Source organism: Mobula birostris, chromosome 7 (assembly GCF_030028105.1).
Source record: "Mobula birostris isolate sMobBir1 chromosome 7, sMobBir1.hap1, whole genome shotgun sequence".
Taxonomy (NCBI): domain Eukaryota; kingdom Metazoa; phylum Chordata; class Chondrichthyes; order Myliobatiformes; family Myliobatidae; genus Mobula; species Mobula birostris.
The window spans coordinates 177,608,820-177,632,841 of record NC_092376.1 but is presented as its reverse complement, the minus strand read 5'-3'; the positions used below and the strand labels follow the sequence as shown (position 1 = coordinate 177,632,841).

At 40.4% G+C, this 24,022-nt stretch overlaps 1 protein-coding gene across 6 annotated transcripts in view; it reads right to left on the bottom strand.

Annotated features, from left to right (window-relative positions):
- The window catches only part of hars (histidyl-tRNA synthetase), an 80,899-nt gene that overhangs the window by 2,139 nt on the left and 54,738 nt on the right, over window positions 1–24,022 (bottom strand). For all 6 annotated transcript variants that reach the window (XM_072264170.1, XM_072264168.1, XM_072264165.1 and 3 more), the window contains 4 exons: window positions 23,223–23,350; window positions 21,489–21,749; window positions 3,871–3,987; window positions 743–889 (listed from right to left, as the gene is read on the bottom strand). In XM_072264170.1, the coding sequence (XP_072120271.1) occupies window positions 743–889; window positions 3,871–3,987; window positions 21,489–21,749; window positions 23,223–23,350 (653 nt within the window). The remainder of the gene's footprint in view (window positions 1–742; window positions 890–3,870; window positions 3,988–21,488; window positions 21,750–23,222; window positions 23,351–24,022) is intronic.

Below are 24,022 nucleotides of genomic sequence, written 5' to 3'. Positions count from 1 at the left end.
CTATTAATCAAGAAATCTATCAACCTCTGTTTTAAATACACCCAATGACTTTGCCTCCATAATGACTGTGGCAATGAATTCCAGATTCACTGCCCTCTGGTCCTAGACCTCCCCCACCAGTATAGGAAATATCCTCTCCAAATCGACTCTAGCTTGGCCTTTCAATATTCAGTTAGATCCCCCCCATCTAAATTCCAGCAAATTTCCTCTGTGGAAATATTTCCCATTTGGTCCCAATTACATGTTTGCTCTTTCATCTTAAAATCTGTGCCCTCTAGTTTTAGACTCGCCTACCTGAGGGAGGAAAACTGTGACCATTCACCTTGCGTTTTACAAACCTCTAAAAACTCATCCCTCCATTTTCTATATACCAGAGGGAGGTGAACCCCAGCCTATCCAATCTCTTATAACTCATGATCCCCAGTCATTGAGTCACAGAGCACCACAGCACAGAGAAAGGCCCCTCAGCCCATCTGGTCTATGCCAAACTGTTACTCTTTCCGGTCCCATTAACCTGTAGTCCTCCATACCCCCTCCCATCCATGTACTTATCCAAAATCTTATAATTACTGCAATTTAAGCTGCAGCCACTACTTCCGCTGGCAGCTCACATCACCCTCTGTGATAAAGCTCCCCCTCTCAATATCTCACATGCTTCATGCTTGCCTATTATTTGGAATAGTCGCTGCACATAAAGAAACACTTAAATTTCATTAAAGATCGAATATGAAAATAGAATAACCTCTTCTCTTGTAGAAACGACTCGGAGCTTAACAACTCCTTCCTTTATTTCTTGTTCTCCGATGATGGCCACCAGGGGAATTCCTGTTTCCTCACAGTACTGAAGCTGGTTCAGGAGTTTTGGGTTCTTCTTGTACATAATTTCAGCCTGGATAATATCACAATAAACAATTTAAGTACCATGGGACAGTTTCACCTTCACAAATAAACACTACAAGTGAACATCAACAAGGTGTGACGAACAAGCGTCATTGAACATTGATACAACAGAATGATTAAACTTCACAATTCAATTAAACAGAAGATCTCATTATTGTTAATTTTACCCAAAGAAACACTCAGCGATTAAGATTAAGGAAAACCTCAGGGCATTTTACATATAGGAGAACAGAACGATGACTAGAGTGAGGGTAGATGTACTGTGAGAAGCTTAGGGCCACTTATCCAAGAGAAGATGTACTGGCGTTGGAAAGGGTCCAGAGGAGGTTGACGACAATGATTCTGGGAATGAAAGTGTAAATGTATGAGGAGCATTTCATGGTACTTACTGGAGTTTAGAAGAATAATGCGGGGTGGGGAAGAGAGAAATATCATTGAAACCTATCGAACATCGAAAGGCCTAGATAGAGTGGATGTAGAGAGAATGTTTCCTATAGTGGGGGACCCCAGGACCAGAGTCATAACCTCAGAATAGAATACAGGGGTTCCCCACCCTTTTTTTACGCCATGAGCCACTTTCTTTAACTGAGGGGTCGGTCCGCAGACCTCAGGTTTGGGAAACCCTGGAATACAGCGATGTTCATTTAGAACAGACATAAGGAGGAATTTCTTTTGCCAGAGGATAGTGAATCTGTGGAATTAATTGCCACAGACAGCAGTGAAGGCCAAGTCATTGAGTATATTTAAAGCAGAGGTTGATAGATTCTTGATTAGTCCGGGTGTTAAGGTCACAGAGAGAAGGCAGCAGAATGAGGTTCAGAGGGACGATGGTGTGGTGGAGCAGATAGGTGGGTCAAATGGCCTAATTCTGCTCCTATATCCAATTGTCCCATGATCAACAGATCACCTCATCCTACTATCCCACCATAAGAGCATACGACAGGAGCAGAATTAGGCAGTTTGGCCCATTGAGTCTGCTCTGCCACTGCATCATGGCTGATTTTCCTTCTTAACCCCATTCTCTGCCTTCTCCCCACAATTCTTGAACACCCTGACTAATGAAGAACCCATCAACCTCCACTTTAAATACACCCATTCACTTGGCCTCCATAACCATCCGTGGAATTCACCATCCTTCTAGCGAAAGAAATTCCACCTCATTTGTCCTTCTATTCTGAGGTGGTGCTCTCTGATCCTAGTCTCCCCGACTATTGGAAACATCCTCTCGATGTCCACTCTATGCTGGTTCCATAAGGAGCAGAAGTGAAAGCCAGGCATACCTACAAAGGTGCAAGCTTGGTGCAACTGGAATAGAAAGCTGCACGCATGCTAAGGAGTGAAAGGGGAACTTCCAATTGACAGGGCTAGGTAATCACACAACCAACAGCACATCTCATCCTGAATGGCGATCCTACACACTACTGATAGTGGAAATTAAACTGCTGAACTCAAGTAGCATTTGTAGAGGCAAAAAGTGGATTGACATTTCAGGCTGAGATCTCGAATAGCAGTGCATAATTACAGAGCAAAAGGTAGTAAGAGATTTTAAGGTGGTCCAGATTTCTAACAGCAGTAGAACAGAAGGATCTAGGAATACACATCAATAATTACTTGAAAGTGACGTCATGAGTAGATGGTCATAAAGAGATTGTTTGGCACATTGGTCTTCATAAACCATTGTATTCAGTACTGCAGTTGCAATGTTATGTTGAAGTTGTACAAGATGCTGTTGAGGCCAAATTTTGAGTACAGTTTTGGTTGTTGTCCTGGTCACCTACCTACAGGAAAGATATCAATAAGCTTGAAAGAGTACAGAGAAAATTTACAAGGATGTTGCCGGGAGTTGAAGACCCAATTTACAGGGAAAGATTTGAATAGGTTGGGACCTTGTTCCCTGAAGCATATGAAAATTAGAGGAGATTTGATAGAGGTATACAAAATTATGAGGGATATCGATAGGGTAAATGCAAACAGGCTTTTTCCACTGAAGGTGGGTGATACTAGAACTAGTGGTTATATGTTAAGGGTTAAAGGTGAAATATTTAAGGAGAACTTCTTGACTCAGAAGGTGGTGAGAATGTGAAATGAGCTGCCAGTGGAAGTGGTGGATGCAGGTTTAATTGTAATGTTTAAGAGAAGTTTGGATAGAAGGATGGGAGGGGTATTGAGGCTATGGTCCAGGTGCAGGTTGATGGAACTATACCAAATAACAGTATGGTATGGCTAGAAGGGCCAAAGGGCCTGTTTCTGTGCAGTAATGCTCTATGATTCTAAGAGATGACTTCAGTATGTCTATGCTAAAGGACGAAATATCTGCAACCATGCCTCTGGCCTATCTGTTCTACTCTGTCACTTACAGATCTTGCCTTAACCATCTCAGTTATAAGGTACTTTTCCAATCTCTAACTCTCTCTGATATACTATCTCATGTGCTGATGGTTGTTCGGCACATCTGGCGATGACAGGAAACCTGTGTGGTAGTTCTTAAAGTGGAAAAGCTGTTCTGGGCCAGTTCCACTCTCTGAACCTCGGAGTCCGGGTCCAGTGGTACGAGTAGTCGTCACAACTGGGGGCTTCCTCGGTTGCAGTGGATGACCGTGACTCCTTCAGTACCTTGTCATGCCCTTCGCTCTCCACACAGCGTTGGACAGCCACCTTCCTGGCCGTTGGATCTCACAGTAGATCACATCCACTCAGTCTGCCAGAGCTGACTTTGCGTGCTCTGTCAGGCATATTCCTACTGTGCCAGGGTATGAGGCCACCCGCCACTCTCACCCCTGTTGAAGCGATGTACCGGGGGTGTGGCTGCTGTCACATGCAAATGAGCCAGAGGTGAGAGGTGAGTGTCCGGTGGGGCCCGAATGTGAGTCAGCTGCCCCAGAACGGACACAATAAGCCCCTTCACCAGAGGTGCTACCCTTCCCTGGACACCCCATAAACCATGTACATCATACACAATGAAGCACCAACCTTGACCCCGGCTTTCCACAGTTCTGCCAGCAGCTTCATCCTTTCTTCCAGAAGATGCTTCTGAGCAGCAGCGACGAATACCTGGGTCTCTGTAGTACGAATTTTCTGATCAGAGGCCTGTCAAGACACACAGAACTGTCCTCAATAATTTGGATTGCTGAGGTGATGGAAGACTCTTGGGTGTGCCACAGAAACTCTCAATCAACACGGCCAATGAAGTACATACGGGCACCAGGGTGGGATTTAATTTAATGTAACCTATTCTTAACGCACAGCTCCTTGAATACCTTCAACACACCCTCTATTTTTTTTAAATTTACAAATGTGCAGACCAACCATTGCTCTGAACAGAAAATTCTTAAATGGCCTGAAAACTGTGTGGTACTTTAAATGTTTTTATTTTGTAGATGCAGGCAGTGTTCAGTGGGTTGGTGGCTTATTAACAATCAGCTACTGATTTCCATTGCATTTATTATTACAATTTGTAACTTGAAACACTGACACTGTATGTTGAAGCTCAAAAATGTTTCAAAGTAAAGGTTGTGGTACTTTTATTATTTAGAAAATATATGAATTATATTCATTAACACAATTAGATTAGCATCATTTCAAAATTATTTAACATTATATATAAAATTCCAACTGCACAGCAACAAAGGCTATGTTTATGGGAGCATTTCAGTTACTGTGCAGCCGTCTAGCTTACAGGAAACAATGAATATGTTGTCCAATTAGTTCAACGCTAAGGGCTAAAATGTCAAATTAGTAAAAATATTTTATTTACATATTTATTGAGATACAGCGCAGAACAGGCCCTTCCAGCCCTTTAAGCCACACTGCCCAGCAACCCCCGATTTAACCCAGGCCTAATTACAGGCAACTTACAATAACCAATTAACCTACTAATCAGCACCTCTTTGGACTTTGGGAGAAAACCTGAACATCTGAAGAAAACCCACGCATTCCACAAGGAGGATGTACAGACTGCTTACAGATAATGTCGGGATTGAACCCGAACTGTATTAGCGACACACTAAGCACTACGCTACCATGGTGCCCAGAGTCTCAAAGCTCAAGTCAAAATAAAATGTATCAAAGTAGCTATACGTTACTGCATGCTACCTTGAGGTTATTTTCTCACAGGCATTTACAAATAAAGAAATACCATAAAATTTATCCAAAACAAACACTTCATGAACCTGGTCCTTTTCTGTGTTGTTCTCCCAAGCATGGTGGGCATACTATGTTAGTCATGGAACGTGTGGTCACACTTGTGGGCCGCCCCAGCACATCCTTAGGTTGTGGTGGTTGTTAAGACAAACAATATATTTCACTGTATGTCGTGATATACACACGATAAATAAATCTGAATCTAAACAAAAACTAAATGTTTAAACGATTTCAGGATCTGTTTGTTGGAGGGGTTCTTTCTTCTTTTGAGCCGCTCTCAGTGAAATACAACCTATCAAATACCCACTTTTTTCGATATCTACAGATTAGAGATTTTTTTAAGATCTAAACTACATATATTTCCTACCAGCCTGGATAAGAACACAATAGATGTAATTTTTATTTTGAAACCTTTTGATAATGGCTCAATATCTTATATTTATGGTCTGTTGTTGGGACTGAGAATGGCACCTTTAGACAAAATTAAAAAAGATTGGGAAAAGGATTTACATACTTCATTATCTGATGAGACCTGGAAGGCTATTTTCAAAATGGTTAATTCTTCATCATTATGTGCTCGTCATTCCCTTCTACAATTTAAAGTGGTACATACAGCTCATAAGTCTAAAGACAAGCTCTCTCTTTTTTTTGTAGATACATCTCTTTATTGCGACAGATGTAATAATGGAGAGGCTTCATTAAATCATATGTTTTGGTCATGTTCAAGCCTTGAAAAATATGGGAAAGATGTATTCCAAACTTTTTCTGTACTTTTTAAAGTTAATTATAAGCCCAACCCTTTGACTACCTTATTTGGTATTGTTGAGGAAAGAGCAAGTTTTGGACCCTTCTCATTTGTGGGTACTGGCTTTTATTTCTGTTATGACTAAGAAGGTGATCTTGCTTAAATGGAAGGAGGTTGCCCCCCACCCCCGCACACACACATGCTCAGTGGTTATGCAATGTTATGTCATGTTTAAATTTAGAGAAGATTTGTTGTTCAATTTCTGATTCTGATCAAGATTTTCAAACGCTATGGGGACCCTTTCTGAACTATTTTGAAAATCTTTGAATTGTTATTAAAATATAGATCTGGGCTATTATTATAAAACACTATATGGTAAAGTACTTTTTTTCCCTTTTGTTTTTTTTTAACCAACCAGCTTTACCTTGGTAGTGAGTTTAGATTTTTTAAAAAAATATAATTAACCATATTATTGTATTTCATAATTCAATTTATTTTATTTGATTGATCATGAATATGGGATACCGTGATTGTATCAGTGTGATTTATATATAGTGCATTTTGTGCTACCTTATTTTGATTTACAATAAGTATCCTTATGAATTCTGTATGTGTATATGAAATTTAATAAAAATATTGGGAAAAGAAAAAACTGAACGTGCAAAAGATGATCAAAATGTGCAAATTTTAAAAAATACTAAGAACATGAACTCTACAGTCCTTGCAAGTGAGTAGAGCCCAAGAATGTTTACTACAAATCCTTGTTTGCACAGGTCATATTCCAGTGCGGCTCTGAAGACACTAGTCAAATTTCTACAGATGTACCATGACAGTATTCTGATTACACTACCGCACAGGATCGGAAATATCTGCAGAGTTGGAAACTCAGCCAGCTCCACCATGGGCACCAGCCTCCCCAGCATCCAGGACATCTTCAAAAGGTGATGCCTCAAAAGGGTGGTATCCATCACGAAGGTCCCCCATCACCAAGAACGTGCTCTCTTATTACTACCATCAGGGAGGTAGTACAGAAGCCTGAAGCCACACTCTCAACGTTTTAGGAACAGCTTCTTCCCTTCCATCATCAGATACGTGAATGGACAATGAACCCATAAACACATCCTCAATCTACTTTTTTCTCTTTTTGGACTACTTATTTATGTATTGCAATGTACTGCTGCCATAAAACAACAAATTTCACAATACATGTCAGTGATATTAAACCTGATTCTAATTTTCTGTCTGCCCTGCCTGCGTACACCTGACTACCAGCACATTACCAGAATTCAGGATTATACATGCACATTTCCAAAAATATTTATCTGATTTCTATTAGAGACCATAAGCAAGAGGCTCCCTTCAAAACGTCCTTACATGAACATCTACCTTCACAATACGAATGCTGTCAGATGAGAGGCTTGAAATTTTATTATCTGACAGCATTATCTTCACTTTCTAAATTACTTCACTTTCTGGCATGTCATCTAAAACTTCTGATAAAATTCTATAGATGTACAGTGGAGAGTATCCTGACTGGCTGCATCACAGACTGGAAACACCAATGCCCAAGAATGGGAAAGCCTACAAGAAGTGGTGGATACAGTCCAGGCCATCACAGGAAAAGCCAGCAAACCAACTGAGTACGTCTACAAGGAATGCAGCCAAAAGAAAGCAGCATCCGTAATCAATAGGCTATGCTCTCCTCTCCCTGCTGCCATCAGGGAGGAGGCACAGGAGCCTTTAGGTTCAGGAAAAGTTAATATCCTTCAACCATCCGGCTCCTGAACCAGTGTGGATAACTTCACTAACTCTTGAACCAATTCCACAACCTACAGTCTCACTTTCAAGGACTCTACAACTCATGTTCTCAGCATTATTTATTTTTTATTTGCACAATATGTCTTTTTTGCACATTGGCTGTTTGTCAGTTGTTTATTTGTGGTTTTTCGTTGATTCTACTGTATTTCAGTACTTTCTTGCCTTCAAGAAACAATCTCAAGATAGAATTATGGGGGTGTAGATAGAGTAAATGCAAGCAGGCTTTTTCTACTGAAGTTGGGTGAGAGTAGAACTACAGGTCATGGGTTAAGGGTGAAAGGTGAAATATTTAATGGGAACATGAGGGGGAACTTCTTCACTCAGAGGGTGGTGAGAGAGTAGATCAAGTTGCTGAAGGAAGTGGTGGATACAGGTTCGATTTCAACATTTAAGAGAAGTTTGGATAAGAACCTGGATGGGAGGGGTGTGGAGGGCTGTGGCTCAGGTGCAGATTGATGGGACTAGGCAGAATAATAGGCCTCCAATCACAAACAAGAGAAAATCTGCAGATGCTGGAAATCTGAGCAACACACACAAAATACTAGGGGAACTAATATGCCAAAGAAGGATGTTGTGGACGAAATGGGAGGTGAGGACCTCAATAAAATCACTGTCACTAAAGAGATAATGATGAGCAAACTAGAGGGCCTGGAGGTAGATAAGTCCCCTGGTCCTGATGGGATACATCCCAGGGTGCTGAGGGAATTGGTGGAGGTTATAGTAGACGTGTTGGTAATCATTTATCAAAACTCTCTAGACTCTGGGCAGGTCCTGGAGGATTGGAAGACAACAAATGTCATGCCACTTTTTAAAAAAGGATGTAGGCAAAAGACGGGCAACTATAGGCCAGTTAGCTTAGCATCTGTAGTCGGGAAAACGCTTGAAGCTGTCAATAAGGAAGAAATAGCGAAACATTCAGAAAGGAGTGGTTTCATTAGACAGACGCAGCATGGATTCAGAAAGGGCAGGTCCTGTTTAGCAAACTTACTGGAGTTCTTTGAGGACATAATGAGTGCAGTGGATAGAGGGGAACAGGTGGATGTCATATACTTGGATTTCCAGAAGGCGTTCGATAAGGCGCTGCACAAGAGACTTACAGCATAAATAAGATACAGATGCATGGAGTCGGAGGAAGTGTATTGGCATGGATAGTGGATTGGTTAACCGATAGAAGGCAGAGAGTTGGTATAAATGGGTGTTTCTCCGGTTGGCAGTCAGTGGTGAGTGGGGTGCCGCAGGGGTTGGTGCTGGAGCCTCAGCTGTTTACCATTTATATTGATGATTTAGAAGCGGGGACTGAGTGTAGCGTAGCAAAATTTGCTGATGACACTAAACTGAGTGGAAAAGCAAATTGTACGGAGGATGTGGAGAGTCTGCAGAGGGATACAGATAGGTTAAGTGAGTGGGCCAAGGTCTGGCAAATGGAATACAGTGTTGGTAAATGCAAGATATTCCACTTTGGAAGGAATAATAGAAGAGCAGATTATTTTTTAAATGGTGAAAGATTGCAGCATGCTGTTGTGCTGAGGGACTTGGGAGTGCTTGTGCATGAATCGCAAAAAGTTGGCTTGTAGGTACAACAGGTTATTAAGGAGGTAAATGGAATGTTGGCCTTCATTGCTAGAAGGATTGAATTCAAGAGCAGGGAGGTCATGCTGCAACTATACAGGGTACAGGTGAGACCACACCTGGAGTACTGTGTGCAGTTCTGGTCTCCATACTTGAGGAAGAATATACTGGCTTTGGAGGCAGTGGAGAGGTGGTTTACCAGGTTGATTCCAGGAATGAAGGGGTTAACATGAAGAGAGATTGAGTCCCCTGGGACTATACTCTCTGGAGTTCAGAAGAATGAGGAAAGGATCTTACAGAAACATACAAAATTTTGAAAGGGATAGATAAGATAGAAGTAGGAAAGTTGTTTCCATTGGTAGGTGAGGCTAGAACTAGGGGACATTGCCTTAAGATTCAGGTGAGAAGATTTCGGACAGAGATGAGGAAAAACTGTTTTTCCCAGAGAGTGGTAAATCTATGGAATTCCCCGGCCAGGGGAAGCAGTTGAGGCTTCCGCACTAAATATATTTAAGAAACAGTTAGATAGGTTTTTACATAGTAAGGAAATTAAGGGTTACGGGGAAAAGGCACGTAGATGGAGCTGAGTTTACGGACACATAAGCCATGATCTTATTGAACGGCGGGGCAGGCTCGATGGGCTGGATGTCCTACTCCTGCTCCTATTTCTTATGTTCTTATGTAACTCAGCATGCCAGAGAGCATCTAGGAAAAGTGTACAGTCGACATTTCAGGCCCTGTTTCTCTGCTGTAGTGTTCTGTAATTCTATGACTCTATATACGTACTTGGATAATAAATTCACTTTTAACTTTGAATTCTCTTTCACGCATGCACATTTCCAAAACCATTTATCTTGTTTTTATTAGCCAGCGTAGCAAAGAGGCTGCCATTTTCAACTGCATTGCTCAAATATCAGTCTTCTCTTCGTGGACGTCAGCAGGTGAGAGCTTTTACAAGTCATTATCCTGCATCTGCTTCAGTGTGCTCTGCAGCTGCGATGGGTTATTTCACTCATTCCACAGACATTTCACTTCGTAGTTGTTTAATCAATCTCCAAATATAAACTGCATCAATTGAGAAATATCTGTGCTCTCTACCAATGATCTGTAACATTTAAATACAAATTAATTCTAGTTTCTTACTACAGATAGGTCTGCAGGGGTTCCCAACTCTTTTTATGCCATGGACCTTTACCATTAAATGAGGGGTTGAGAAAACCCCCTCACAATCGAAGAGGTAATGTTTGAATTTTTGTCAGAGCAACATACAAGAAGTGCTGGCAGGACTGAGAAAGTCAGTAGACAGAATAAGGTGGTGATGAGAGGGGAAGGAGTACAAGCTGGCAGGTGATAGTGGAGACCAGAGGAGGGGGAAGGTGGGTGACATGCTGAGTTCACCTGGCATTGTGTGTGTGTATTGCTCTGCATTTCCAGCATCTGCGGAATCTCCTGTTAAACTGAAGAAACCTTGTTGCCGTTAACAGAGGCAGTCTCCAGAAAGTCTGAGCAGAATTACACCCCATTGTTGACAAGTGTGAGATTTAAAACATCATCAAGATTAAGGCAGTTAACATCAACCTCAGTGTGCACATTGCTGTAGTCAGGCCTTGTTGCCCAAAGTTTGATAATCAAATGACTTGATGGGTCACTTCAGAGGGAAGCCCGTCCTAAATGATCCCAAGATTGCAGCCACTTGCCATACCCAATGAGATCTGATCTTCAACCTCCTAATGAAGTTCAAAATCAGGCATAAAAGCAGCATTTCTGAATGGTTCTAAGGAAATTTACGATCTTCTAGATTCAATAAGTTTTTAATTAACTCTCAAGGCCACACTTTCTATTCTTCTTCAATCTTGCCTGCCTATCACCTCTTGCTCCCTTACACCTCTCCCCAGCTGTCCCCAGTACAATCATCAGATCACAGATGAGTACAATACAGAGGGCCACTGTTCAACACTGCAATTTAATTCAGGTCAATAACTGAAAGATATTCCTAAACTGTTAGTTTTGTTTTCACTATAAAATGTTAAATATCTGCAGTTTTTAAAATAATATTTTGCAAGTTGATGAGAGAGCACTGTTCTATAAAGCAGGCTGGGTATGGGCAATAATCTGTTTTCTTCCCAAAATGGCAAACTACATTCAGCGGGCATTTTACTCCCATACCCAATAAAGTAGCCACGGACTGTGTTTGTGGTCTTCTGCTACTGTAGCCCACCCACTTCAAGATTCAACATGTGTTGTGCATTCAGAGATGCTCTTCTGCACACCACTGTTGTAACACATGGCTATTTGAGTTACTGTCGCCTCATGTCAGCTTGAAGCAGTCTGGCCATTCTGCTCTGATCTCCCTCATTAACAAGGAAATTGACCCAGAGAAATACTGCTCACTGGGTGTTTTGCTGTAAACTCTAGACTGCTGTGCGTGAAATTCCCCAGGAGATCAGCAGTTTCAGAGATACTCAAACCACACCACCTGGCACCAACAATCGCTCCACGGTCAAAGTCACTTAGATCACATATCTTCCCAACTCTGATGTTTAGTTTGAACAATAAGTGGATCTCCTGACTGTGCCTGCATTCTTTTATACTTTGAGTTGCCAGGACTTCCGGGTCATCAAGGGAATGGCGGCATAAGGAAAAGGTCTCTCGACAAAAAAGAAGGTAAACTGCCCCAAAATCGAATTTAGACAAATACTTAATATTGCATAGCTATATTAATAAAAGGGGCAAGGATGATGTCTAAGAACAAGATTAAAAAGTCCGCTCCGAAGGCTGATAAACATAAAGAGACGCAGCAAGGCGACGGGCCTAGCTCCCCTACGGCAAGCCAGGACGGAGATAATGAGGGGGAATCGGTGACTCTGTCTTTGATTCTCAGAGAGATTCGCAAGTTCCGACAAGATAACAGCAAACAGCTGGAAGATATTAAAGGAGAAATAGTAAAAACTAACTGGGATAGATGAAGCCGAAGCGAGGATTGTTAGAATTGAAGAGAAGCTACAAAATGCAGAGGAGGTGATAGCAGAAATGCTGAAGCTACAAGACCAGCTCCAGTGGAAACTAATAGATCAAGAAGGCCGCTCGAGAAGGGAAAATGTGAGGATCTACGGAGTTCCCGAAGGAACCGAAGGTAAACCCGGATTGATGATTCCCTTCGTGGAGAAGCTACTTAGAGAGAACCTTGATATACCGGCCGCAAAAGACCTACAGATAGAAAGGGCTCACCGCGCGTTGGCACCACAGCCTCCGGCAGGCACCCAGCCCAGATCGATTCTGGTCAGATTTCTCAGTTACAGAACGAAGGAAGAGGTGCTTAAAAGGACATGGCAAAAGAAAGGTTTCATGTGGAACAACTGTAAAATCAGTTTAGACCACGACTACGCACCGGGGATTCTTGCCAGACGGAAGGAATATACGGAAACACGGAGAGTCCTGAAGGAAAACAACATCAGATTCCAGACCCTGTATCCAGCTCGGCCGAGAGTCTTTTACGACGAAGGGACAAAAACTTACACTACGGTGGAGGAGGCAACGTCGGACCTGGCGGACTGGGGACTACCTATTAAAGTTATCACCCAACCGGAGTCGCTACTGGAGAGGATTCGGCAGAAGTCGTGGCAGTTAGTGGGGCGAGGACGCTCCACACGAACCAGAGTGTCAAACTACAAGGAAAAGCTGCAAATATTCAGACGCGAATGTACAGAGAACACAGATTAATTAAGAGAAATGACTGAAAAGAGTAAATCGGACTTAAAGGTAAAATGAAAACTGGTAACTGAAAATAAACTAGGCGGAATAACTTGAATGATAGCAATTTGGTCGAGACATAAATAAGGAGAAAATTCTCTAAGATTATTCAAACTGCTGAGGGCCCTCTAACACAGGGTGAAGATAGAGGTTATTCCTCTGAACTGAGGCGGGTCGGTGCTCAGGCCTCACTGTGGGAAGTCGGGAAAAATTTTCAAATGTTACACGTTCAAAAATGTCTAGGGTGTGGTTATATGTCTCGGTTTACTGTTGAGAAGGGATTGCTTACTGTTTGGTTAGAAAAGGAGTGTTTTTTTTCTACTAGAGAAAAATGCAAACTGAATTGGTAAAAATAATTTCCTATAATGTTAATGGGGTTTTGAATCCAATTAAAAGAAATAAGATTATGTCTAAATTGAAAGAGAGGGCACAAATAGCTTTCCTCCAGGAAACACACATGAGCCAATCTGAACATGGAAAATTAAAAAGAATGGGCTTTAAGCATGTATTTTATTCATCATATAAATTGAGTCACAAAAGAGGGGTAGCGACTTTAATATCAAGTACTCTTAATTATGAACATATTTCAGAGACTAAAGACAAAGAAGGACGGTTCGTAAAAATCACAGGAAGAATAGAAGGTACAGAAATAACATTGCTGAATGTTTATGCTCCTCCAGGTTGTGAATGGTCATTTTATAGACACATTTTTGACCTAATGGTCAGTTCTCAAAGGGTAGTAATTTGTGGAGGGGATTTTAATATTAGATTAAATCCAATATTAGATTCTTCAAGAATAGTTACTCAGAATTAACCTCTGACTCGGAAAGTGAATTCATTGATGGAGGAGTTGGGAATTATAGATGTCTGGAGGGAAGTACACCCTACTAGTAAAGATTATACATATTACTCTTTCCCTCATTCAGCCTATTCAAGGATAGACTATTTCTTTATCTTTAATACAGATAGACTTAGGATAAAAAACTGTAATATTGCAACAATTGATCTGTCGGATCATAGCCCAGTCTTTATGTCTCTAATCCTGGAAAGGAAAATGAGGAAAACACTATGGAGGCTAAACTCACATATACTCAATAACCCGAAAGTAATGGAGAGATTAAGGGGAGAAATCAAAGAATATCTAGACCTTAATGACACGGGAGAAACATCACCAGTGATCTTATGGGATACATTGAAAGCTGTACTGAGAGGGAAAATTATTTCCATTACCACTCACATGAAAAAAATCAATGCACAAAAATTAGCAGACCTTCAAGGAAAATTTAAACAACTTCAAGTTGTAGATAGCAACAAAAGAAATTCAAATCGAAAACAGGAAATTAGGAAATTGCAAAGTGAAATTGACGATATTTATACGTTGGAAACTCAAAGAAATTTTCTTTACTTGAAACAAAAGAATTATGAAGTAGGAGGTAAATCAGCTAGATTATTAGCATATAAATTACGAAAACAACAGCAGACAATACAATTCATAAAATAAAGAATCCAAAGACAAAGCTTGTGGAGAGTACAATAGGGAAAATTCAAGAGAGTTTTGAAACATATTATCGAGAGCTGTACTCCCAACCCCGGGCCCCCAATGAGCCCTATATAGACAGTGTGTTGAATTTTTTAGATCTACCTAAACTTACAGATTTACAAAATGAAAGTTTATTAGAACCAGTAACTGTCAAAGAACTGAACGTGGCCATCTCTAGGTTAAAGGCTGGAAAGTCCCCGGGTTCTGATGGGTTTACCTCAGAATGGTACAAGTCCCTGAAGACACAGTTAGCCCCATTACTACTTAACACCTTTAATTGGATCTTGCAGAGAGGAGAAACTCCACCTTCCTGGAGAGAAGCAATTATTTCAGTTATTCCTAAAGAGGGTAAAGATAAACTAGAATGTGGCAATTATCGGCCAATTAGTGTTCTTAATTTAGATTACAAACTACTTACATCTATATTAGTGGGCAGATTGGAAAAGTTTTTACCTGGCCTAATCCACTTAGACCAGACTGGATTTATTCAACAAAGAACACAGGACAACATAAGGAGAACTCTGCACATATTAGAACAGGTTAATAAGAACGAGACAGAGACAATGGTAGTAGGATTGGACGCTGAGAAAGCTTTTGATTCGGTTAGTTGGGCATTCCTATACAGAGTGTTAGGAAGATTCGGCTTTCAAGAAAAGTTTATTAAAGTAATTCAGACTCTATATGACAGCCCTACAGCCCGAATTAAGATAAATGGGGACCTCTCTGACTCCTTCATCTTAGAGAGAGGCACTAGACAGGGATGCCCAATTTCTCCTCTCCTTTTTGCGCTATATATTGAACCGCTTGCCCAACTAATAAGACAGAGCGAAATCGTAAAAGGTATCAAGGTGGCAGGGATTGAACAGAAAGTGGCGTTATTCGCAGATGATGTTTTGGTCTATCTGAGTGAACCAGAAAAATCATTTATAGGATTGTTTACACTGTTGGATAACTTTGGGAAAATATCAGGTTATAAAATAAATGTAAAGAAAACGCAGGTTATGTCCCTAAATTATACACCATCCAAAAAATTGCAGGATACATACGATCTTAAGTGGGAAGCTAAATCATTAAAATATTTAGGAATAACCCTGCCGAAGGATCTTTCAACACTGTCACAGGTAAATTATGGGCCATTAATCTCAGAGATAAAAGCAGATATGCATAGATGGAATCTTATCCCCTTTTTAAGTTTAAATTCAAGGATAAATACTATAAAAATGAATATTCTTCCTCGGTTATTGTATCTTTTCCGTACTTTACCGGTGGAGGTGGATGATAATCAATTCAGGGAATGGGACAAATGGATTTCCTGCTTCATTTGGCAAGGAAAGAAACCTAGAATTCGATATAACACCTTACAGTTAGGGAAGGAAGGAGGAGGTATGGTTCTTCCTTGCCTGAGAAACTATTTTTATGCCTCACAGATAATCCCTCTGTTATATTGGTGTAATAGGGAATATAAGGCTAGATGGAAGGAAATAGAATTTGGATTAGTTGACAGTTTTCCTCTACAGGCCTCAATAGCTGACAAAGGATTGATGGCCCAGTTGGAAAAATTTAAAAACAGTTGGATAAATCTTACATTAAAAGTATGGCAGAAGGTGGTTAATTCATGTGGAATTAATAACATGTTAAAACTCTTTAGATGGTGTGCATATGATACCGAATTCCTTCCCAACAGAGGAGATAAAAGATTTGAGCTATGGATAAAGAAAGGTCTTACAACCTACCTCTCATTTATAGATAAAAGTGTATTACAAAGTTTCCAAATCCTGCAGGACAAACATGGCCTAGAACATAATGACTTTTTTTAGGTACCTTCAAGTACGAAACTATGTTAACCAGAGTTGTAGATATACAGACCTATCAACAGTATTATTAGAATTTTTCAAGATTCTGAATTCAGCTTGCAGTTCAATACCTAGTAAATCAGTTTCTCGATTATATACTGCACTCTCCCATGCTAAAAATGTAAATACACTGTATATTAAAGAGAAGTGGGAGAAAGAAGCGGGGTTGGTACTTTCAGAGGAGGCTTGGGGGAAAATCTGCAGCTTTCAATGGTCCTCGACTAATTCTTTGACTTGGAGAGAACACTGTTGGAAAAACATTATAAGATACTTCAAGACCCCATATCAAGAAAAATATAAAGATACAAATGTGATGTGTTGGAGAAGGTGCGGCTCTAAGGAGGCAAATCATTTTCATATTTTCTGGGATTGCCCTAAATTAAGTCTATATTGGGAAGGTATTCATAGAACATTAGTTAAGGTACTTAGGACCCAGATACCTCTGAACTTTGAGACGCTCTATTTGGGGCATGTATTGTTCCGTGAACAGAAGGAAGATATAAAGTTGCTGCAGGCCCTCTTAGCGGCAAGTAAGAAATCAATCACTAGAAAATGGCTAAATCCAAAACCACCTACATTAGAAGATTGGCACGAAATTATCTTGGAAAAATTTAAAATGGAAAAGTTGACTTACTCCCTGAGAATTCAAAAAGAAAAATTTTATCAAATCTGGAATAAATGGATTGAATATATAACCCCAATGCGAGCAGACTTTAGATGACTCTCCTAATGATTTATACTGCTCTTCTCATCAACACAGTAATATTGCTAACGTAAGCACCCCTAGTCTAAATGTCTTTTTTTTTTGTTTTCTTTTGGTAAATAGAGAATTAACACAAGGGAAAGATTTGGGAAAGGGATAAAAAAAATGAAAAAATTAAGTAAATAAGTACATAGGGATTGGATAATTATGTCTGCGGGCAGGAGCAAGCATGAACAAATTAGGATATAAACACCTACAATGGTTGTTACATAGGCTTATATACAACATTTTGGACCAGTGGAAATGGTCCAGAAGGGTTATATGGAAACTATATATTACCATTTAACAACTAATACCATTACTTAGCCTAATAGGTTAGATTTACCACAGTACATAATTATCTATTTAAGTGTTTATTTTCCTTTTATATCATCTCAATGTGTACTTAAGAATGTATAAATAATTGTAGTTTTATACATATAAAAAAATGGAAAAGGTTATATGTGTGAAAAAAGTACGATATTTGTGAATTCCTTATCCAAATAAAAAAAATATACTTCGAGTTGCCGCCTCCAGGTGTACCTAATAAAGTGGCCACTAATTTTAACAGAAATTCAATAGCTTCATAGGAACCCATCACTGAACTGTTCCCACAACCAATGGGTAGACAGCATTTATGCAGAGAGGATGTTTCCATTGGGGGGGGGGGGGGTGGAGTCGAGGACCCTAAGACAATTCACTACCCTCTGGCTAAGGGAATTTCTTCCCATCTGTTCTAAATGGATGTTCCTCTATCCTGAGGCTGTGCCCTCTGGTCCCAGACACTCCACCACTGGAAACATTCTTTGCACATCCACTCTATCAAGCCCTTTCAACATTTGATAGGTTCCAATTAGGTCACCCCTCACTTTTCTGAATTCTAGTGAATACAGGGCCAGAGCCATCAAACACTCTTCATATGACAAACCATTCGATCCTGGAATCATTTTCGTGAACCCCCTTTGAACCCTCTCCAGTTTCAACACATCCTTTCTAAGATTAACCCAAAACTGCTCACAATAACTGCAAGTGAAGCCTCACCAGTGCTTTATAAAGTCTCAACATTACATCCTTGCTTTTATATTCTAGTCCTCTTGAAATTAATGCTAACATCGCATTTGCCTTCCTCACCACAGACTCAACCTGCAAATTAATCTTTAGGGAATCCTGCACAAGGACTCCCAAGTCCTTTTGCACCTCAGTTTTTTTGTGTTTTCTCTCCATTTAGAAAATAGTCAAACTCTCATTTCTTCTACCAAAGTGCATGACCATTCACTTCCCGGCACTGTATTCCATCTGCCACTCTTTGCCCATTCACCCAAATGGTTTAAGTCCTTCTGTAGCCTCTCTGCTTCCTCAAAAGTACCTGACCCTCCACCTATCTTCATATCGTCTGCAAACTTTGGATTAAAGCCATCAATTCCATCATCTAAATCATTGACAAATAACATTAAAAAAAAATCAGTCCCAAAACAGACCCATGTGGAACACCTCTAGTCACCTGCAACCAGCCAGAAAATGCTCCTTTTATTCCCACTCTTTGCCTCCTGCCAATCAGCCACTGCTTTATCCATGCTAGAATCTTTCCTGTAATTTCATGAGCTCGTAGCTTGTTAAGAAGTCTCGTGTGTGGTACCTTGTCAAAGGCCTTCTGAAAATCCAAGTACCCAAAATCAACTGATTCTCCTTTGCCTGCTTGTTATTTCTTCAAATAATTCCAACAGATTTGTCAGGCAAGATTTCCATCGAGAAGTCCATGCCGACTACGGTCTGTTTTCATCATGTGCCTCTAAGTACCCTGAGACCTCATCTTTAACAGTCGACTCCATCTTCCCAGCTACTGAGGTCAGACTAACTGGCCTATAGTTTCTTCTGCCTCTGCTTGAAGAGTGGGGCAATATTTGCAATTTTCCAGTCTTCTGGAACCATTCTAGAATCTAGTAATTCTTGAAAGATTGTTACTAATGCCTCCTTAATCCCTACAGTCTCGCCTTTCAGAACCCTGGGGTTTACACCATCTGGTGCGTGCTTATCTACCTTCAGACCTCTTCGTTTCCCAAGAGCCTTTTCTCTAGAAATGGAAACTTCACACATCTCATGATCCTTGACACCTGCAACTCCCACCACACTGCTAGTGTCTTCCACAGTAAAGAATGATGCAAAATACTTATCCAGTTCATCCTCCATTTCCTTTCCCCCCATTACTACCTCTCCAGCATCATTTTCTAGTGGTCCAATATCCATTCTTGCCTCCTTTCTCCTCTTTATATACAATGGTATGCAAAAGTTTGGGCACCCTGGTCAAAATCTGTGTTACTGTGAATAGCTAAGCGAGTAAAAGATGAACTGATTTCCAAAAGGCATAAAGTTAAAGATGACACATTTCTTTAATATTTTAAGCAAGAAAACTTTTTTTATTTCCATCTTTTACAGTTTCAAAATGACAAAAAAGGAAAAGGGCCCAAAGCAAAAGTTTGGGCACCCTGCATGGCAGTACTTAGTAACACCCCCTTTGGCAAGTATTATCACAGCTTGTAAACGCTTTCTGTAGCCAGCTAAGAGTCTCTCAATTCTTGTTTGGGGGATTTTCGCCCACTCTACCATGCAAAAGGCTTCTAGTTCTGAGAGATTCTTGGGCCGTCTTGCATGCACTGCTCTTTTGAGGTCTATCCACAGATTTTCAGTGATGTTTAGGTCGGGGGACTGTGAGGGCCATGGCAAAACCATCAGCTTGTGCCTCTTGAGGTAGTCCATTGTGGATTCTGAGGTGTGTTTAGAATCATTATCCTGTTGTAAAAGCCATCCTCTTTTCATCTTTGGCTCTTTTACAGATGGTGTGATGTTTGCTTCCAGAACTTGTTGGTATTTAATTGAATTCATTCTTCCCTCTACCAGTAAATGTTCCCCGTGCCACTGGCTGCAACACAAGCCCAAAGCATGATCGATCCACCCCCGTGCTTAACAGTTGGAGAGGGGTTCTTTTCATGAAATACTGCACCCTTTTATCTCCAAACATACCCTTGCTCATTGCGGCCAAAAAGTTCTATTTTAATTTCATCAGTCCACAGGACTTGTTTCCAAAATGCATCAGGCTTGTTTAGGTGTTCCTTTGAACCTTTTGGCCGCAACGGGAAGGTACTAAGTACTGCCATGCAGGGTGCCCAAACTTGTGCTTCGGGCCCTTTTCCTTTTTTGCTATTTTGAAACTGTAAAAGATAGAAATAAAAAAGTTTTCTTTGCTTAAAATATTAAAGAAATGCGTCATCTTTAACTTTATGCCTTTTGGAAATCAGTTCATCTTTTACTCGCTTAGCTATTCACAGTAACAGAAATTTTGACCGGGGTGCCCAAACTTTTGCATGGCACTGTATCTTACCTTCAGTCCTGCATTCATCATTCTTTTCGATTTTGCCCCCATGTTACACTTCACCTCATCTCACTGAATGCAATTTTACCCGAACATTTACCTGACCTTCCTCACAGCCTCATTACACACTACATCGAGTTGGAAACATAGAAAACCTACAGCACAATACAGGCTCTTCGACCTATAAAGCTGTGCCAAACATGTAGTTACTTCAGAAATGACCTCAGGTTACTCATAGCCCTCTATTTTTCTAAGCTGCATGTACCTATTCAGGAGTCTCTTAAAAGACCCTATCATATCCACCTCTCCCACCCATTCCACGCACTTACCACTCTCTGCATAAAAACTTACCTAACATCTCCTCAGTATCTACTTCCAAGCACTGTAAAACTGTGCCCTCTCGTGTCAGCCATTTCAGCCCTGGGGAAAAGCCTCTGAATATCCACACGATCAATGCCTCTCATCATCATCATCATTATCACTGGTACCAACTACCCCATTCTGAGCCCTATCACCCCAGTTTCCATTTCCCTGCTTACTTGGTTTAACCCCCCGCCCCCCAAAACCGTTCTACCAAAACTGCCGCAAGGATATTGGTCCACCTAGGGTTCAGGTCTCAGAGAAATGGCCACCAAGAAACCCTGCATTGACTGCTTACTCCCCTTAGTCTGGGTGACCACTACAGTAAAAGAGGGCACATCCTCAGAATAGAAGGATGTTCCTTTAGAACAGAGATGAGAAGGAATTTCTTTACCCAGAGGGAGATAAATCTGTGGAATTCATTGCCACAGGCAACTGTGGGGAGCAGGTCATTGGGAATATTTAAAATGGAGGTTGATATGTTCTTGATTTGTCAGGGCATCAAAGGTTACAAGGAGAAGGTAGGTGATTGGGGTTAAGAGGGATAATAAATCAGCCATGACGGAATGGCAGAGCAGACCTGATAGCTTAAAAGATGTAATCCTGCTCCATATTATAGAGGGCTGCATGTTTAACACACATTTTCTTTCCTTAAATGATTTGTACTTTTACTCTAAGCTAACATAACAAATTAGCAGTTGTACCTCCACTTTTTGCTCCATAATTGAGAAAATTCTTTCGATCCCAACACTAAATCCCACGCATGGGACCTTCCGACCCTTGGGATCAAACATTCCAACCAGGCCATCATACCGCCCGCCGCCAGCAACACTTCCAACACTGACTGCTTCAGAGGATTCATTCTGCTGTCTTGACTGGTTAGCCTGTTTCTGGGTTAGCACAGCCTCAAAAATGACACCGGTGTAGTAGTCCAAACCTCGAGCTAAACTCAAGTCAAACGCAATCTGCAAAAGAGTAATCAATATAAAAATTGCTTGTTGTTTTCATTCATAATTTTTTTCCAAAGGTTTAAAATCAAAATCTGTCATGTCATAATTTTGTACATTGCAATACATAAAAATAAAACCAATTACAAGCAATATATGCAAAACAGTAAATTAGGTAGCGCTAATAGAGAGCAAAAATAGAAAAGTGAGGCCGTGCTCATGGTTTCATTGTCCATTCAGAAATCTGATGGTGGAGGGGAAGAAGCTGTTGTTGAAATGTTGAGTGTGTGTCTTCAGGCTCCTGTAGTGAATTTCTGTATTGTGGATTTTATACATCTACTAGCAGATTGCCTGGGGCATATGGCAGTGAACAGCAATGTAAGCGGACACATCAAAAGTCATAAAGGTGATGACAGGAAATGCATGCTACATGCAGGAAGATTTTTGTTCAATTACCAACCATCGCTTGTCCATGTTACATTCATGACAGACACAAAATGACAAAGGATTTTCAACATATTTAAAAGTGGACACTCTTCTTTACCGTGAAACAATAATTTAAGAACAGAAATAAGACTAACAATATCTGTGCCAGCAAGACCATCCATCCAGAAGGGTCATTGCAACTGGCTCTCTATCAAGATTCAACTTTATTTGCTATGTCTATTTTACATGTTTTGGGAATTTGCTGTGATGTGTTGGTCAGGGTGTGACATGCAACAATGAACTACTTTCAACAATTATAAAGAATAAAGAATTATATAAAAATAAATAAAGTTAGGTTAAAGTACAGATATGGAATAAAATGTGCATAAATATATAAATACCAGCATGCATTTACAATGTAAACAGCATCATAAAAAGGTTAGTGTCTACACTGCAGTGACAGGGGTAACAAATAGGGGGGACGGAGGGGCAACCAGAACCGTTGATCAGATTAACAATTATATAGAATAAAGAATTAAATTCAAATAAATTTTAGAGAGAAAGCTAAAAATTAGAGGATAAAGAACACATATGGAATAAAATGTGTATCAATACCAGCATTTATTTATAATGTCGACAGCATTATAAACAGTGGTTGTTGAGTAAATTTAATCGGGCAAAGATCTCATACAATGGAAGTACTAGACCAAGAGGAGCATGTCACAACCAATAGCCTTGAAAGCAACATGTTTAACACACATTTTCTTTCCTTAAATGTTATCTGGAGGATATAATCACAAGCCCTGATAAAGGGATTTGGCTGACTACTTATTCCCCTCTATAGATGCTGTCTGATTTGCTGAGTTCCTCCAGCATTTTGTATGTGTTGCTCTGAAGTATACAACACTTCTTCCAAATGCCAAATAAGCCAGTAAAAACTCACTGCGAGTTACGTTGTCAGGCTGATCATAGAAAACCTTTTGGTTTGTAGCAAGGCTGGAATCAGAAATGCTGTCATAGCAACACAGCAGATGAAATATTGCAATTCTCATTTGACCTACTTACCTTATCCTCAACTCCAAAAATTTTCAAATAAACTAAAAGTTGTTTCATGTCATTCAGGCCTTCCAGTGCCAGTTTGTTCTGAGACAACTTGTTATCCTGTAGCAGTCTGTCGATTAATTCAGAGTTGCCTGCAGAAGATAATCAGTTTATTTTCTTATGCACTGTAAGGTTAAGTAACAAAAGTACTTATAAGAAAAAATGTTTGATGGATTCTATCACAAATTAACAGCAAGACGATGGTGGAGATTATCAGAGTCATGCTAGCTTCACTGCTAAAGTCAGACAGGAGGTACAGAAGTCTGCAGTGCCACACCATTGGGTTTAGGAACAGCCACGTTTCTGCAAACAAAGTCTTTGGTTCCTCAAAAATTACCGCACAAGTTGGTAGGGTGGTTAAAAAGGCATACTCACAATTTACAATGACCTATTAACCTATACAAATTGGAGCACTCACAGGAAACTCAAGCAGTTCATGGGATGAAGGTACAAACTCCTTACAGATGGCACCGGAATTACATTCCAAACTCTGAAGTGCACTGAGCTGTAAGAGAATCGCACTAACCACTATGCTCCCATGAAGCCCTGTGACTTGCGCATTATGTTCAGTTCTGGTTTACCAGGATACTGCCTGGATGAGCGAGCAGGTTGGGGTTAAGGTTAAGATGCAATTACGCGGGCAGTAGGCAAAATATCCCTTCAGTGTCTGTAGGTCTCGTACTGGAGAGCAGGTATCACTTCACCCTGCCACTTTGATCTGGCCCACATCTGCATTTACCAGGTTCAACACTAGCCTTTATTGA